Source organism: Oncorhynchus keta, chromosome 12, assembly GCF_023373465.1.
Source record: "Oncorhynchus keta strain PuntledgeMale-10-30-2019 chromosome 12, Oket_V2, whole genome shotgun sequence".
In the NCBI taxonomy this organism is placed as follows: Eukaryota; Metazoa; Chordata; class Actinopteri; order Salmoniformes; family Salmonidae; genus Oncorhynchus; species Oncorhynchus keta.
Window position 1 is genome coordinate 14,285,003 of NC_068432.1, and position 17,813 is coordinate 14,302,815.

General features: G+C 41.7%; 1 protein-coding gene and 1 pseudogene across 3 annotated transcripts; both read left to right on the forward strand.

Annotated features, from left to right (window-relative positions):
* The first annotated feature begins 255 nt into the window (after positions 1–255).
* LOC118391028 (heterogeneous nuclear ribonucleoprotein H-like) lies at positions 256–10,585 on the forward strand. 3 transcript variants are annotated; one of them, XM_035781955.2, is made up of 11 exons: positions 256–394; positions 1,534–1,641; positions 1,725–1,880; positions 2,001–2,144; positions 3,530–3,668; positions 4,605–4,807; positions 5,150–5,256; positions 5,369–5,504; positions 5,657–5,737; positions 5,886–5,981; positions 9,957–10,585. In XM_035781955.2, exons 2-11 carry the CDS (start codon positions 1,557–1,559, stop codon positions 10,052–10,054), a joined length of 1,245 nt encoding a protein of 414 aa, XP_035637848.1. In that variant the 5' UTR covers positions 256–394; positions 1,534–1,556; the 3' UTR covers positions 10,055–10,585. The 3 variants fall into 3 exon arrangements, with proteins under 3 accessions (XP_035637848.1, XP_035637849.1, XP_052313716.1); XM_035781956.2 differs by having other exon boundaries at positions 4,605–4,798; XM_052457756.1 differs by having other exon boundaries at positions 5,886–5,985; positions 9,957–10,106.
* Positions 10,586–16,790: 6,205 nt separating this feature from the next.
* Positions 16,791–17,582, forward strand: LOC118391029 (fatty acid-binding protein, adipocyte-like; annotated as a pseudogene).
* The last annotated feature ends 231 nt before the right edge of the window (positions 17,583–17,813 follow it).

Consider the following 17,813-nt stretch of genomic DNA (forward strand, 5'->3'; position numbering starts at 1 on the left):
TATTTTGGTATTTGAGATTTGACTTCAGAAGAGTTACAGGGTGTGTTGGTGTCCAGTCCTCCCAGGCCTTTGGCATGGTGAAGGAGCAGATAAGGTCAAGGTAGTGGAATGGGGTAGTACGTTTTTAATGAGTGTAGAGTTAGTTAGAAGGGTGTATTTTTGTGTAATTGTTATTTTTTTTCTCCTCTTCCCCTTTTGAATCACAAAGTATGATGGATTTATATTGGTGTCCAGCTGGGGGCGGTAATGCAAAATATTGGATGCCAACCCAAAAAATAAGAAGGCTTTGCGTTTCCGGTGGTGCACGTCGCATGCGCTCTGGTGCAGAAGTGGAACGCAAGTCCAGACAGCAGCTATCGCCGAACACCCACTTAATCAGAAAAAAGAAATCAAGGTATTTTCATTTTAGGTTGCATTATATTAGAGATGAAAGGTTAGCTAAGTTAATCCATTTGTAAGAATTCATGATTCAAGTATTTATACTTCAGTGTTCTAATTGTAGACTGACGTCGATTACTGGATAAGCCTTGAGGCCTGCGACGTGTTTGTCTGCGTGCCGATAGCATGCTTTGTCTAACTAGCCAGTAACGTGTTTAAGACTAGTAAAAAATGATTGCAAACTATTGTTGCTGGTTTCGTAAATTATTATTCAGGCACTTACATACTTGATAGTTTAGGTAACATGCGTCCAAGAGAATAATATCAGAGGCTAACAACTGATAATATTAACTACCTAACTATACTCATTCATTAAAATGTTCGCGAGCCGCCTAGTTGCTTTTTTTTCTTCTAGGCCAGACCATTAAAATAAAGAAATGTTACTGTTTAGTTAGCAACTCAAATGGCTATGCCCATTGATGAAAGTGTTGAATACATTGTTTAGTTTTTCTTAACGTAGTACCTAGTCTTTCACAAATGAAATTGATTCAGATTCTGCGTTTTTCGATTTCTGCTTTGACGATATTGAGTGATGCGCGCTGGCTTTACCTCTAAAAACCAAATCCCGGCAGGTGGTGATATTGAGTCGTTTTATCTTATCATCCAATGGTAATATTTTCAACCGGCTATTATCCCCAGTGGACCGGTTCGTACATAAAACATTCTCCATTCAGGCTGCAAATACAAGCATTTCGCAACACCCGCGATAACATCTGCTAAACGTGTATGTGACAAATATGTCATTTGAAATCTGTCGATTTTTCCTCATTTAACTCGATATAATGGTGAGAAGTCGGGGAAACAATGCATACTTTCTTTTCCACCACCATGCTACAGTGTCTATTGCTAGTTCAGGATGTTGTGCATCACCATCTGCTGGCCTTTTGGCTACCCAGATGGTGCAGTCCTGACCCATTTTGCTGAACCACAGACTACCAAGGAGAACAAAGTCTGGGCACTCTTGCCAGCTGGCCAATTTATATTTAGCTACAACCCTTAACTACATGGTCATCTGGCATATGGACATTTTCATTGAATATTAGCCCATCAAGATGTGACTGTATAGTAAGTAACTTGTCGATTCTGTCTCAAAAGGGCTGACTGACCATAAACCAACCATGGCAGATGGAGAGGGATTTGTGGTGCGCATTCGTGGCCTTCCCTGGTCTTGTGCTGTGGATGAAGTGTCAAGATTTTTCTCTGGTAAGAACCTGGCTACTTATATTGTTAAATGTAAGGAAGTCTGACCTATTTTCAGGTGACTAAATTGGTATAAAATATTCCAGATTGTAAAGTTGCAAACAACGGCACCAGCATCCATTTCACCTACACTCGTGAGGGCAGGCCAAGCGGAGAGGCCTTCGTAGAGCTGGAGTCGGAGGACGACCTGAAGATTGCAGTCAAGAAAGACCGAGAGACCCTGGGTCACAGATATGTGGAAGGTATTAAGGTTTTGTCTCCCTGTTCCAGTACTGACTGCCTTTTAATATGTTTGTGCCAACATCATGTTCTGGGAGAGGATTAGATGCCAAAGAATCCTCACATTCATTTTTTTTTCTCAGTATTCAAATCGAACAATGTGGAGATGGACTGGGTCATGAAGCACACCGGTCCAAACTGCCCAGAGACTGAGGGGGATGGGCTTGTGCGGTTGCGTGGCCTTCCCTTCGGCTGTAGCAAGGAGGAGATTGTCCAGTTCTTCTCAGGTGTGTTTAGTGCCCTTTTTCCCTCCACTCTTGATTAATTCTTATGCCTCTGTCACATTAGGCAAAACAAATGCAATTGAAATTGCATGCGACATCCAATCTTGTCATACATCATGGTTTCATAAATTATTTGTTTATCCAACTGTTTGGTAATTCTAACATTAGTGATATAGACCATGCTTGCTGTTCAATTTAGCTAGCTAGCCAAAATGTAGCCTATTTTCTAACCATGTTTTACCACGCTAGCTACCTGACCAAGCTGGAAACGAGATTAGCTAGCTAGTGCAGTTCATGTTGGACAATTACATTTGAAACTGGACAAAAACTTTTGGATTCACTATTAAAATGGCATTTTATTGACTGCCAATCATTTGCGGATTGTAGCAGTACGAACACATTTTTATTTCATGCAATGCAACCAAGTTGCAGGCTGACACTAAGCAACACAGATGCATCTCGTTTTGCAAGTCACATGTATTGCATCCGATTGCTTCATGTGACACATGCTTTAAGATAATCATCCTTAGTTGATCTCAACATGACTTTGAAAATACACTGCTTGTAGTTCAAGATTTGGCTGAAGGAAAATTCTAATCTCAAAGGTCTCTTGACATTGAATTGGCATCTGAACTCTTTGATATAAACATGAGAGTCAAAAATAACTGAGACAGATTAGATTAAAGCTGGATACTTCTGTTTTGGATTAATCTTAAAGTAACTGTCCAGTGAGAATCTCACTTTTAAAGGCTTGTGTTAATTTTTTGTGGCCAAAGCATATATGTGTAAAAAAAAAAAAAAAAAAAAAACTTCCAAAAAACCCACTTCAAGCCCGTGTATCAAACAGACCATTTTGTAAATGCTTGCGATTTCCTCATATGTTTTTGGCTGAGACGTCGCATTGGCTGAGCTAGCCAATCAGGTGTTTATTTATTTTTATTGACCGGTATACACCCACACAATTTTGCTGTTGGTATGCCCACACCATTCATCACAAAATGTAGTTATTTTTATGTAAAAGAAGGCTATTTCACTCATACTGTAATTAATTATATATAACTGGAAACACTGGGCAGTTACTTTAAATTCAGACTGTCGTACATTTAGCAGTAGCATCACCCAAAACTGGTATAATAACTTAATATCTCCCGAATATTCTATGGATCCCTTCATTTCATTTATGTTCCCAGAATGAAGTACAAAAAAAGTAAGTTAATGATCAAAATGGTGACACCCATCTGGTTTGCTGTTCATAAGGCTTTTCTTTTTATAGGGTTCTCGTGTCTGATGTGTTTTCATTTTGTTGTCTTAGCAGAAAAAGAGCAACAACACTGAATGGGCATGTCATTTAATGTCCCCCGCTGGGGTTATCTGTCCTTGGGTTGAAGGGTTGGAAATCGTGCCAAATGGGATAACATTGCCGGTGGACTTCCAGGGGAGGAGTACGGGGGAGGCCTTCGTGCAGTTTGCTTCACAGGATATAGCTGAAAAGGCTCTAAAGAAACACAAGGAAAGAATAGGGCACAGGTGGGGATGGATGGTTGGCTGGCTAAGCTGCTTTTCTTATGGTATTCATCTGTTGCCACAATCGTCTTCTGTCGTAATGACACATGTCAAGAACCTACACATTCAACAAGGACATTCATACATGAATCCATATGAGATCATCAACCATAGCCTCGTCGAATTCAGAGATTCACTTATTTTTTGCCAAAAAAGACTTTAGTGCTGAGTGATTGTCCTGGACTTTGTTTTGAGTTTTCGATTGACTTCCACTCAAGGTGGTCAGGAAACACCTCTGGTAGATGGAGAATTCACAATATTTCACTAAACTGGGTTGGATAAAAACACATGCTTTTGATCTACACACCAATCCAATGTGCTAATTTTGGATGTAATTTAAATGTGGCATCTCTTTAAAATAAAATAAAGAAAATGCACCTTGATATCATTGTTACCATTTTTCACTCAGCACTAATCCACAGACCCTCATGTCACACAATGTGTAACTGAGACCCAGTCTTCCTTAGACCATGGATCCTGCAGTCACAAGGAAAGCTTTGGTCGTCTGGGGGTCAATGATGGCATTTCTACACTGACAAGTGTAATTTTCTATGGTTCATTCTGTTTTTTTTTGTTGACTTCTCAGTGCTAGTTTATTTAAGACATCAACAGGAAAATAGCTTTATCGTTCCAGGGGCTGTTTATCATTAACCCTAACAATTAAGAAACATCGATGTTCGGTCAGTAAAAATGCATAGTTTCAGAGGCATCAATTAGCTTCTAGATACTATGATTGACATGCATGGCTGTGAGCAACAGGACGAACATGCTACAGACCTATGTCATTAGTATTGGCAGATTTTTTTTGTTTGTTTTGCTCCATGTAAAGTATTCTCCTCAATAGCCGTTAAACCTTTTGGGTCCAGGACCCTGGCCTAACGCTTGTCTGTGTGCCTTTAGGTATATTGAGATATTCAAGAGCAGCGATGCAGAGGTGCGGACAAATTACGATCCCCCACGCAAAACGATGGGTGGCATGCAGAGACCAGGCCCCTACGACAGGCCTGGTGGTGGTGGTGGTGGCGGCCGTGGCTACAATGGCATGAGCCGCGGAGGCTCCTTTGACAGGATGCGCCGTGGGGGCTACGGCGGAGGTGAGGCTGGTGAGAATAAAGGCTATGTGAGAATAAAGTGCTTTGTCCTTTCCATCTTTCTCCTACACCTTTTTTCTGGTTTCTGTTCTATCTTCTTTGGAAATCTCAGGTGAGTGGGGATGGGACATAACAGCAAGGGTAAACTGAAAATGTTTCTTGTGGAACGCATTGGGTATTAGAATGCAAGGTGTTTGATTCTTTGGTTCTGTACAGAATGAAACGATTGAAGGTCGTTCCAACCTCTGGGTGAAAGCATACTGGAGTTACCTTGAGTTTGTATTTCTAATGTTTTTTGTGGGTGAAACTTTTTGTAAGCTTTCTACCTCTGTCGACTTTCCTAATGACTTATAGGTTCCGATCGTTATGGCGATGGTGGTTCAAGTTTTCAGAGTACGACTGGACACTGTGTGCACATGAGGGGACTTCCTTACCGGGCAACAGAGACGGATGTCTACAGTGTGAGCACCAGAACTAGTTACATAATATACAGTCATCTGTTGACATTCACTGATGGAAAGGTGAACAATCACTGACTGGGAATGCTAATTCTCTCAATTTTCTCCCATGTAGTTTTTCTCGCCATTGAACCCAGTGCGTGTGCACATCGAGGTTGGTCCAGATGGAAGGATGACTGGAGAGGCTGATGTAGAGTTTGCCACACATGAGGATGCTGTGGCAGCTATGTCAAAGGATAAAGCCAACATGCGTGAGTCGGCAGTAATTTGATGTGTCATCGCCCTTTACATGATATTACTTTATTTACCCTTCCTGTCTGGACAGTTTCATCCTAAATCCATTGTTTTTTAAAAATCCAATTAAGAAGTTTGATGTAACTGCCCTCTCGCTCTTCCTTATCAGAGCACCGTTATGTGGAGTTGTTCCTCAACTCAACAGCAGGGGGCAGTAATGGAGGCTATGGTGGCCAGATGAGTGCTGTGGGTGAGTATTTTCAGTTGGGGATAGATGAAGGTATAAAATTGAATTTTCCGGGCCAACGGGGGGTAGTGTTCTTTGTGCAGACTTTGGCATTAATTGGACAAACACGATATTGTTAAGTTATTTTATTTGAGAGTTCTATTTTCCACAGCCAACCAATCTTCCTATGGAGGCAGCCAGCAGATGAGTGCTGGTTACACGGGTGGTTACAGCAGCCAGTCCGGCATGGGGGGGTACAATGATTACAGTAAGTGTCAGCTCTCTGCTGCCTGTCACAGGAGGGTTGTTACTAGGGCAGTTACGGTGACCTTATTACTGCCACACCGGCGGTCACGTGTCATGACCACAGTCAAATTCCATGTGACCGTTTAGTCACGGTAACTAGGCTTCTCCAAGCTCTGCTGCTGCTGATGGTCATTAGTAGCCTACCAAACTCGTTAACTGCCTGGTACTCGGCCCTCTATTGTCCTGCTAATCACTCTGACATCAATGCAAATGTTTTCAATAACATGTGCAACATTTCTGTAGGCTATGCAATTACTTGAGTACAGTTTTGATAGCCTCTATGCTAGACCTATTTATGGACTTTCCTAATATTAAGCACATTGCTTTGCTTTACGACAGGATTATAGCCTACCTGGCTGGTATGAAAATGAACCACAGAAAAAGCGTCCTCCATTCACTATTGAAGTGCATACATTACATGTATGTATTTTTTCCATGCCCCTGTTCCTGACAGGTGCATTATAATGATCCATCCTAAAATCAGAACTAATTTCACACTTATAATATTTAGCAGCATATGTAAAGACAACACAAAATTAAGAATAGGCTTTTGTCACCTATCACACTATCACTTGTGAATGATGTGTTATCACTTTTAAATGATGTGCACTTGGGCAAACACCTCATGCCTTTTTTAGTTTTTTTTTTTTTCAAATCAGTCACATGCATCATGTAGTCTCGTCCGTAGGCCTATATGTTTGGACAAGGTTTGTTTCAAAACCTAAAGTGGCCAAATAACTGATTAAACGAAGCACATTAATCCGCGTTACAACCGGTGTTGAGCCCAGCTGGCATACATATGCAGCACGTGAGTTTCAAGTTGGGGAAGAACTAGTTCACCATAAACATTTACCTTTATAAAAAAGCATTACATGCATAGTTGCATCTGCGGTCACGTTTTAAGTGTTTTCCCGCTAATTGATTGCTTTTTGCAACATTCGTGCTTACAGCCTACTGCCGTGTTCGTATTGCTGGCTTATGTGAAGAAATGGCCTAATAGTTTATCAACATTTTACACTAAATGTTCTGATCGGTTGCGTCAACGTCGTTGCTTTTAAAAGTTTATTTATTTAATATGATTGGTTGTATTAAATGGGGATCTATTGCATCCCACAACGGTCCCAGAGCATGTTTGTAATATTTATTTCTTGCACCGAAGGATAAGTTGACCAGTGGTATACAGTACATTCAGACCCCTTTACTACTCCCACATTTTGTTGCGTCACAGCTTTATTCTAAAGTGTTTTCCTCATCAGTCTACACACAATACCCCATAATGACAAACCATTAACATTTGTGGACATTTCTGTAAATGTTATGAAAGAAAAACAAATCACATTTACATAAGTATTCACACTTGACTCAGTACTTTGTTGAATCAGCTTTGGCAATGATTACAGCCTCGAGTCTTGTGGGAATGATGCTACAAGCTTGGCACACCTGTATTTGGGGAGTTTCTCCTATTCTCTGCAGATCCTCTCAAGCTCTGTCAGGTTGGATGGGGAGTGTTGCTGCACAGCTATTTGCAGTTTTTTTTGGTACCCATCCACTCTGTTCCTCGACACAATCCCCATAGTACAAAAGTTGACCTAGTGCATTTGGGAAGTATTCAGACCCCTTTTCCACATTTTGTTACGTTACAGCCTTATTCTCTAATTGATTAAATATTTTCCTCATCAATGACAAGGTGAAAACAGTTTTTTAGTCATTTTTACAAATGTATTATAAACCTTTTTTACGTAAGTATAAGACCTTTTGCTGTGACTCGAAATTGAACTTCATTAATCGTCCTTGATGTTTGTTCAACTTATTTGGAGTCCACGTGTGGTAAATTCATTTGATTGGACGTGATTTTGAAACTCACACCTGTTTATATAAGGTCCATAGTTGATGGTGCATGTCTGAGCAAAAACCAAGCCATTAGGTTGAAGGAATAGTCCGTAGAGCTTTGAGGCAAGATTTTGTTGAACAAGTCAACAAATTTATGCTGCATTGAAAGTCCCCAAGAACACAGTGGCCCCATCAACTACCAAAACCCACCTTAGACCTGGCCGCATGGCCAAACTGAGTAATCAAGGGAGAAGGGCCTCTGTCAGAGAGGTGACACAGAACCCAATGGTCACTGACAGTGCTCCAGAGTTCCTTTGTGGAGATGGCTGTCCTTGTGGAAGGTTCTCCCATCTCTGCAGCACTCCACCTATCAGGCGTTTATGGTGGAGTGGCCAGGCAGACTCCATTCCTCAGTAAAAGGCACATGACAGCCTGCTTGAAGTTTGCCAAAAGGCACCTAAAGGACTCTGACCACAAGACACGATATTCTCTGGCTGATGAAACCAAGATTGAACTCTTTGGCCTGGATGCCAAGCGTCACATTTGGAGGAAACCTGGCACCATCCCTACGGTGAAGCCCAGTGGCAGCATCATGCTGTGGGGATGTTCTTCAGCAGAAGGGACTGGGGGACTAGTCAGGGTCGAGGGAAAGTTGAACAGCAAACTACAGAGATCCTTGATGAAACCCTGCTCCAGAGCACTCAGGACCTCAGACTGGGATGAAGTTTCCCCTTCCAACAGGACAATGCCCCAAAGCAGACAGCCAAGTCAACGCAGGAGTGGCTTCGGGACAAGTCTCTGTGGCCCAGCCTGAGCCTGGACTAGAACCCGATCGAACATCTCTGGAGAGACCGAAAAATAGCTGCGAAGCGACGCTCCCCATCCAACCTGACAGAGCTTGAGGATCTGCAGAGAAGAATGGGAGAAACTCTCCAAATATAGGTGTGCCAAGCTTGTAGCATCATACCCAAGAATACTTGAGGATGTATTTTCTGCCAAAGGTGCTTCAACAAAGTACTGAGTAAAGGGTCTGAATACTTTCGTAAATGTGATTGGTTTATTTTTTACATTTGCACAGTTCTAAACCTGTTTTTGCCTAGTCATTATGAGGTATTGTGCGTAGATTGAGGGAATACAATTGAATCAGTTTTAGAATAAGGCTGTAATGTAACAATGTAGAAAAGGTTGAGGCCTGAATACTTTCTGAATGCGTTGTAGGAAGACCTGTTAACTGCGAAACACAAAATGGACACGTGCGCACTTTCTGGGGAATCGTTTAGTGAAAATATCCTATTTTCTTCAGCGACGTTCAATTGTTTTCTAAATACCATAAAATAATGCCACTGAATTCTAAGCAAATCTTTTCAGCTAAATTAGCCAGTGTACAGCCATATCAGGCCTAACATAAGGACAACTCGAGAGTGTTTATAATGTTCTACTAGATCACATCTTTAGACCTGTTTGCGATGGTGTAGGCTATATTAAGTGGATTTGTTAGACTTGGAAACAAAAAATATTTATTAGCCTTACTTGCCAGTGACTCAGACCATTGCAGGAAAGCCAGGAGATGCAAAATGTTTTTTTTTTGTTAATTAATGGTCAATTACCGTGAGACCAGCTGTTAGTGCTTGACAGTCTCTGGTTGACAGAATTGAATGACTGCCACAGCCCTAGTTAACATTATTAAGCCCTATTATTATTTTTATTTTTTAAACTCCATATCAGATGAGAATAACTCTTGGCCCGACACAGTTCAATATTTGCATCTCTTACCAAAATATATCGCTAGGAAAGTGGAGACGACATAGAACGCCTTCGTTATTGAGACGGTGTCACGTTTGCTAGCAAAGAGATTTGCGGAGACTAAATGACTTAAAATAATTGTTTTGCCCTATGTTTAACCAAGCTTAGCTAGCCAGCTAAAATTGTTTACATTTTGTTTGCGAAATAGTATATAGAAGACATTTGCTATCTACAGTAGCGCCGCTGCGTCATTGAGACATTTTGACGTGTCTGCTATATTGTTTACATTTTACCGTTGTTGCATAGTTTGTTTTGAAGGTAAGCCTGCAACGGTCCTAATGTGGATATTCCTTTTTCCTGTTAGGTAATCAGAGCGGGATGAGCAGCAGTTACTATGGCAGCAGCCGTGGCTCCATGGGCATGAATGGCAGCATGAGCATGGGAGCCGGGTGGGGCATGTAGGAGATCCAGGGGGTTCTAAGCTGTTGGCGAAATTATTTTTCGAGATGGTTACAGATTTTGTACAGATTGGAGTGGTATAGCTCTAACGTATGAAAGCTGGGGGGGAAGACGTTTTTACCCCAGCCTTTCTTAACTGTGTCATTGGAGCCTGTATGTTATGTTTTTGGTTTTGTGAATGAGACAGCGCAGGGTGAAGGATTTTGGTTCCACCCTAGTTATACCTGTAGTTCAACTCTGAATGACTGGATGCTGTTTGTGAAGCCACGTGTCCTTTTGTAAATATGGTAATCATGACTGCTTGTAATGACTCCTCGTGAGTCTGCAAAAATGTTCTGCTCCTTTTTCATGGTTCCTATAAACTTGGTTAGAGCCAGAGGGATTTTTATAATGTTAAAAGGGCATGTTGAATTTGCTTTTTATAAACAGGATATTATTTTTGGTTGCTGTTTTAAACCTTGTAATAGATGTCTCATCCCTGCTCACTGTTTTGATTCTGCTAATGGGCATCATTAATAAACATTTATTCACTGATTTTTATTTTTTGTCTCGTCCTTATAAAGCAATATATTTTGGGGCACATTATAGTGGTGTAGGATTAAACATGGAACGGTTTCCCAGGTGCAGCTAAAGGAGAGTGCTGTAATAAAGTATGCAAAATAAACACTGCCGTCTCTATATGCCCCATTCTAGCACTGGGTGGCACTTTCTTCAGTTGTTGCGCTTTGTAGGCTAATCCATTCCAGGGGCCCCTATGGTCTAGTTATGGTGTTATCTTAAGCAATGTTGGAGTTCAGAAACACCATTCAGTAGTGAAAGTTGCATACCACCTCACACCTGTCAGAACCTCAAGCTCAGAGTGTTGTAGAAAACCTAGCCACGGCCTATAGAATGCGCACCAGTATTTGTGCCAACCTGTTAATGTGCCCCCCCTTGCTTTTCAGTAATCACATCCTGGTCCATGTTTTTCGATAATATTCTATCAACTTCCATCCTCACACATTTAAAGTCTTCAATTTAAAAAAAAAATTTTTTACTCCGTCGTGACTATGTCTACTGTAAAGGATTCATTTATTATAGGATAATGCAGCGAATGTTCTCATGACAGTGGAGGCTACATATTGTCAGAAGTAACATTTTAATGTCCATTGACTTGGCCTATATGATACTGTACATGACCAAGTATGTGGATAACTGCTCGTTGAACATCTCTTTCCAAATTCTTGGGCATTAATTTGGAGTTGGCTACCTCTTTGCTTCTAGAACAGCCTCCATTCTTCTGGGAAGGCTTTCCACTAGATGTTCTAACATTGCTGCAGGGACTTGCTTCTATTCAACCATGAGAGTTAGTGAGGTAGGGCGATTAGGCCTGGCTCGCAGTTATTCACCTGTCAACAACTGGTGTGGCTGAAATTGCAGAATCTACTAATTTCAAGGGCAGTCCTCATACTTTTGTATATGTAGTGTATATGCCATGAAATTCATACTTTACAGTTTAGGCTCTGCCTCTAATTGAAAAGTGTGGCCATGAATCATTGGGCGGCAACATCCGTAGGGTTGTTGCGCCACTGGGGAATGAACTGTTCTTTTCCAAAATTCTGTGCCAAGCACTGTGATAGAGGCCACTTGCTGAGAAGCAGCGACACCTTTAACGGACATATGGTGCTGTGGAAACGAGTTCAATAGGTTTATGGCGCATTGCGTTTATTTTCAGTAGCTCCAAAAAAACAGCAATGAACATTGTATATCGATTTGTGCTTTTTCTTTTTCATTAATCAGGTGAGTGAGTTGGGACTGTTACAATGTTGCAGCGGTCTGTTTATCTTGGGGGTAGGTTATATTATATAACCCCCCCCCCCCCTACAGTTATAAAGTATAGGCGAATCATGGGTGTACAGTCGTGGCCTAAAGTTTTGAGAATGACACAAATACTAATTTCCACAAAGTTTGCTGCCTCGGTGTCTTTAGATATTTTTGTCAGATGTTACTATGGAATACTGAAGTATAATTACAAGCAGTTCATACGTGTCAAGGGCTTTTATTGACAATTATATGAAGTTGATGCAAAGAGTCAATGTTTTCAGTGTTGACCCTTCTTTTTCAAGACCTCTGCAATCTGCCCTGGCATGCTGTCAATTAACTCTGTGCCACATCCTGACTGATGGCAGCCCATTCTTGCATAATCAATACTTGGAGTTTGTCAGAATTAGTGGGTTTCTGTTTGTCCACCCGCCTCTTGAGGATTGACCACAAGTTCTCAATGGGATTAAGGTCTGGGGAGTTTCCTGGCCATGGACCCAAAATATCGATGTTTTGTTCCCCGAGCCACTTAGTTATTACTTTTGCCTTAAGGCAAGGTGCTCCATCATGCTGGAAAAGGCATTGGTCGTCACCAAACTGTTCCTGGATGGTTGGGAGAAGTTGCTCTCGGAGGATGTGTGTGGGACCATTCTTTATTCATGGCTGTGTTCTTAGGCAAAATTGTGAGTGAGTCCACTCTCTTGGCTGAGAAGCAACCCCACACATGAATGGTCTCAGGATGCTTTACTGTTGGCATGACACAGGACTTATGGTAGCGCTCACCTTGTCTTCTCCGGAGAAGCTTTTTTCCGGATGCCCCAAACAATCGCAAAGGGGATTCTTCAGAGAAAATGACTTTACCCCAGTCCTCAGCAGTCCAATCCCTATACCTTTTGCAGAATATCAGTCTGTCCATTATGTTTTTCCTGGAGAGAAGTGGCTTATTTGTTGCTCTTCTTGACACCAGGCCATCCTCCGAAAGTATTCACCTCACTGTGCGTGCAGATGCACTCACATCTGCCTGCTGCCATTCCTGAGCAAGCTCTGTACTGGTGGTGCCCCGATCCCGCAGCTGAATCAACTTTAGGATACGGTCCTGGTGCTTGCTGGACATTCTTGGCGCCCTGAATCCTTCACGACAATTGAACCGCTCTCCTTGAAGTTCTTGATGATCCGATAAATGGTTGATTTAGGTGCAATCTTACTGGCAGCAATGTCCTTGCCTGTGAAGCTCTTTTTGTGCAAAGCAATGATGACGGCACGTGTTTCCTTGCAGGTAACCATGGTTGACCGAGGAAGAACAATGATTCCAAGCACCACCCTCCTTTTGAAGCTTCCAGTCTGTTATTCGAACTCAATCAGCAATGACAGAGTGATCTCCAGCCTTGTCCTCGTCAACACTCACACCTGTGCTAACGAGAGAATTACTGACATGTCAGCTGGTCCCTTTGTGGCAGGGCTGAAATGTAGTGGAATGTTTTTGGGGATTCAGTTCATTTGCATGGCAAATTGCAGTTCATCTGATCACTCTTCATAACATTCTGGAGTATATGCAAATTGCCATCATACAAACTGAGGCAGCAGACTTTGTGAAAACTTATATGTGTGTCATTCTCAACTTTTGGCCACTACTGTATATTCTAGGAATATATGATTAATGTAAAGATAAGATGATTGTAAAATAGGTGTATATTCTAATATTAAAGAGCATATGTTTCCTTTGACTATTTTTGCTGTCACTCGGGAGGGATTACCTTTTGTGACTGCGTTCAATCTTATTCACTAGTAGTATTCAAATAAAAGTCCCATGTGTGCCTCCAGTGTCTTTCAGGTTATCCAGTGGTGCCTCTGCCAATGCCATTGACGGGTACGAAGGTAAGTCCCTGCCCAGATATCTGTGGACAGTCTCCTCCACAATGATAACAAAATAACACGAACGGGTGGAATATGACAAGAAGGAGGAATACTATTATGAACATGGTGAAGATGACCATCTGTCTGGGGATTATGAAATGCACTTTCCAATAGGTACAGTAGGTTACCACAGTTTATATATACTGTACGTATTCATCAGCCTCTCTGAAACTGGAAACTGTTTGCAAAGATTCACATAGTTTAGTAGTAAACCTATTTACAATGTAAATGGACCATATACACTGAGTATACGAAGCAAAAAGAACCTTTCTAATATTGAGTTGCACCCCCCTTCTCTCAGAACAGCCTCAATTTTTCAGGGCATGGACTCTAGGTGTCGATAGCTTTCCACAAGTTGGCTGGATGACCTTTGGTCTGAGGACCATTCTTGATACACCTACTACCATACCCTGTTCAAAGGCGCATACATGTTTTTGTCTTGCCTGTTCACCCTCTGAATGGCACACATACACAATCCATGTCTCAATTGTCTCAAGGCTTAAAAATCCTTCTTCAGCCTGTCTCCTCCAGCTCATCTACACTGAGTGAAGTGGATTTAACAAGTGACATAAATAAAGGATCATGGATTTACCTGGTCAGTCTGTTATGGAAAGAGCAGGTGTTCTTAATGTTTTGTATACTCAGTGTATATTATATAAATACATTGTACATTACTTTATTTTCCTCTCCCGCTCATCTCATGGCATTTTCCACCAAACTGAAAGGTCTGCCCGTGGCTCCTTTCACAGACAGAAGGGAGGGCAATGGTAAGAAGAGGAACCACTGTCAGAGGAAATATAGGACTACTGCAATCATGGGGTCTGACAATACCTGAGAGAACTACGAGAGCCATCATGCATGTGAGCCCCATCCGCTCATTTAGCGCATTATATGTATTTTGTTAGACACCCATCATTGCGTCTTTGTGTGCGCAGAGGGGTGTAGGAGTGACTCTGACATTGGGGGTTGACACATTTTGCTCCTCGGGTCTTGGTGTATGCCCCCAAATTTTTAAATGCTAATTTCTAGTACCTTTTGAGAAAAGGATATAGACAAAACTTAGAAATGGGCAAATGTACACTGCTAAGGGGGGCCTTGCAGAGGGGCACTTGCTCTGATACAGTCCAAGCAGTCTTAGGGCCATGGCCATTCATACTGTACTGAATACCAGTGTGACTGATAATGTGGATATATTCAATTAAACAACCACTTTGTACTCTTTCTGCTACTGCATAATACATTTCCTAGTATTTTTCTCAATTCCCCTGTCATGTTCTTACTACTGCTGCTCTACATACTGTATGGTTTGAAACTTAATATTTTCAACTTATAGTTATTATACTGTAATAATAATCAGCAGACATAGTTAATAAAAACTGTTTTAATAAAAAAGTAGGCATGAAAGGTAAAACTGAAATTAATCTCCCAGCTACACAATTATCAAAAATAAAATATAATCACGGCTATCACGATCGTCGTAGTGAGGAGACCAAAGCGCAGCGTGATGTGAATACATATTTTTAATGAAAGACGAAAAAACGTGAAGTACACTAAACAAACAAAATAACAAGACGAATGTGACCGCTATCAAAACTGAGTGCAAACATGCAACATCACATAGACAATAACCCACGAAATACCCAAAGAAGATGGCTGCCTAAATATGGTTCCCAATCAGAGACAACGATAAAGAGCTGCCTCTAATTGAGGACCAATCTAGGCAACCATAGACATACATAAACACCTAGATGGTAAACAACCCCATAAACCTACAAAACCCCTAGACAGTACAAAAACACCCTGACCTAATCAAAATATATAAAGAAATCAAAGAACACTCAGGTCAGGGCGTGACAGTACCCCCCCCCACAAAGGTGCGGACTCCAGCCGCAAAAACCTAATCTAAAAGGGAGGGTCCGGGTGGGCCTCTTTCACTGCGGTGGCTCGGGTGCGGGATGTGGACCCCGCTCTACCTCAGTCTTGGTCCACTTAGGTGCGCCTCATGAGCGGGGACCCTCGCAGCGGGCCCCGAACTGAAGATCATCGTAGAGAGCACCACTGGACGTAAAGGCACCTCTGGACTGAGGAGCGACTCTGGCGGCTCCGGACAGGAGGGCGGCTCTGGCAGCTCCTGGCTGGCAGACTGCTCTGGCAGCTCCTGGCTGGCTGGCGGCTCAGGACAGACGGGAGACTCTGGCGGCTCAGGACAGACAACAGGCCCACAGTACAGGGGGCTGAACCTAATCAGAATCAACTGTCAATTGCCAGTGGCCTCCTAAAGTAGAAAGCAGACAAGAGATTTGTTTCATGTCAAAGAGACACAACTTGAATATCTGGGATATTTTTAAAACATATAACCCCAACCTTTCAGAAAATTGTACCACAAGGATAGTCTGCACATCTGGCACATCCTCAAGGATGATAGCAGCATTCTGGACGTCAAGGAGGACTGGCAGCTGTGGAACATCTGGCACATCATCCAATGTCACATCCAACTGGACCTCATCCAGCACAGTTGTTTCTAAAATGAGGAACATTGGAATATAAAATAAACTATTGTTAGACATAAAACGTAGCAAGATTGCTAATACTAGCAAGCTAGGTAGCAAAAGTCGATCGCTTAGCAACAGTTACTAATTAAAGTTAATATTAGCTAGCAAGCTAGCTACAACATCTCTAGCACGAGCATTTTTGCCAAGTCTGAATGATAGAAATACACAACATTTCGCAAATTATAATGACATTGTTAAATGTAGTAAAATAAGAGTTTTAAACTCCACAAACCCCCTTCGAAGTCGCTGTCACTGTCGATGATCACAAACCCTGCAAAACAGAAAAAGACAAGAAAAACAAGCCACAAATTAATTTGAAAAACTTGTTGATGCAGTAGGCCGCCGACATCCAAGCACTCTCTCCGCCAGTCTTGAAAAGCACCCAGGCATTTTCCAGTCGATTGTTCTCAGGTCTCAAAAATCTAACTTGTCAGCAGCAAACTGACGTTGTTGTTTTTGCATAGAAAGCGTTCCATAGAACGTCGGTTAGATGTCTCTTGGCAACACACGTTCGAATATGATTGTTTGCAAAATTGACTGTGTTGCCATAGAAATGAGTTTGGAATTCTATGATTCCCTTTAGAATCCGTTAAAATTGCTTGTCATCATTCTAGTTACGTCAACGTGCTCCTTTGTAGCTCAGTTGATAGAGCATGACGCATTGCAGTCGAAGCAGTGTGCGTTAACGTGGTTTGTGGTGTTGATTAGCTCAAATTTCAACATGGTCGAGGCATTCGTTGGAACTTGGAAAATGACTTCCAGCAAGAATTTTGATGAATATATGAAGGTAATAGGTGTGGGTTTTGCTACTCGGCAGATGGGGAATATGGCGAAGCCCAATTTGCTGTTCAGCATCGACGACGGTGTAATATCAATGAAATCCCAGAGCACTTTCAAAACCACAGAGGCCAAGTTTAAATTGAATGAAGAATTCGACGAGATGACAGCAGATGACAGGAAAACCAAGACTGATGACCTTTGAGAACGGAAAACTGGTGCAGAAACAAACTTGGGGCGGCAAGACTACCACGCTCGAGCGGTAGTTGCAAGATGGAAAATTGATTGCGAAATGTGTAATGGATGATGTGGTGGCGCTGAGGACCTATGAGAAAGAGGTGTTATTCCAGCCTGCTGAATTGAAGACCCCCACCAGCAAATAAAAAAATATGCATGTTATCTGTTCAATACCTACCATGTTAAATTCACTGACTCAATTGGTACCAAAATCCCACGAAGCTTTCAATAAAGTCAGTTCTGCTTTGTGATTTATTTATTTTTTTTAATAAAAAAAAGATAGAGCATGACGTGTTGCAAACATTGCTAAGAAGATAGATAATGATTTCAGGGATTTTTGTGATGATGAGTTATCTGAAACTGAGATAATACTGTATTAAAAGCCAAGGACAATAGGTCCCCTGGAAATGATGGTTTAATAAGCGACTTTTATAAAGCATTCAATGATAAATTGATTCCTTTCATTCTTGCTATGTTTAGAA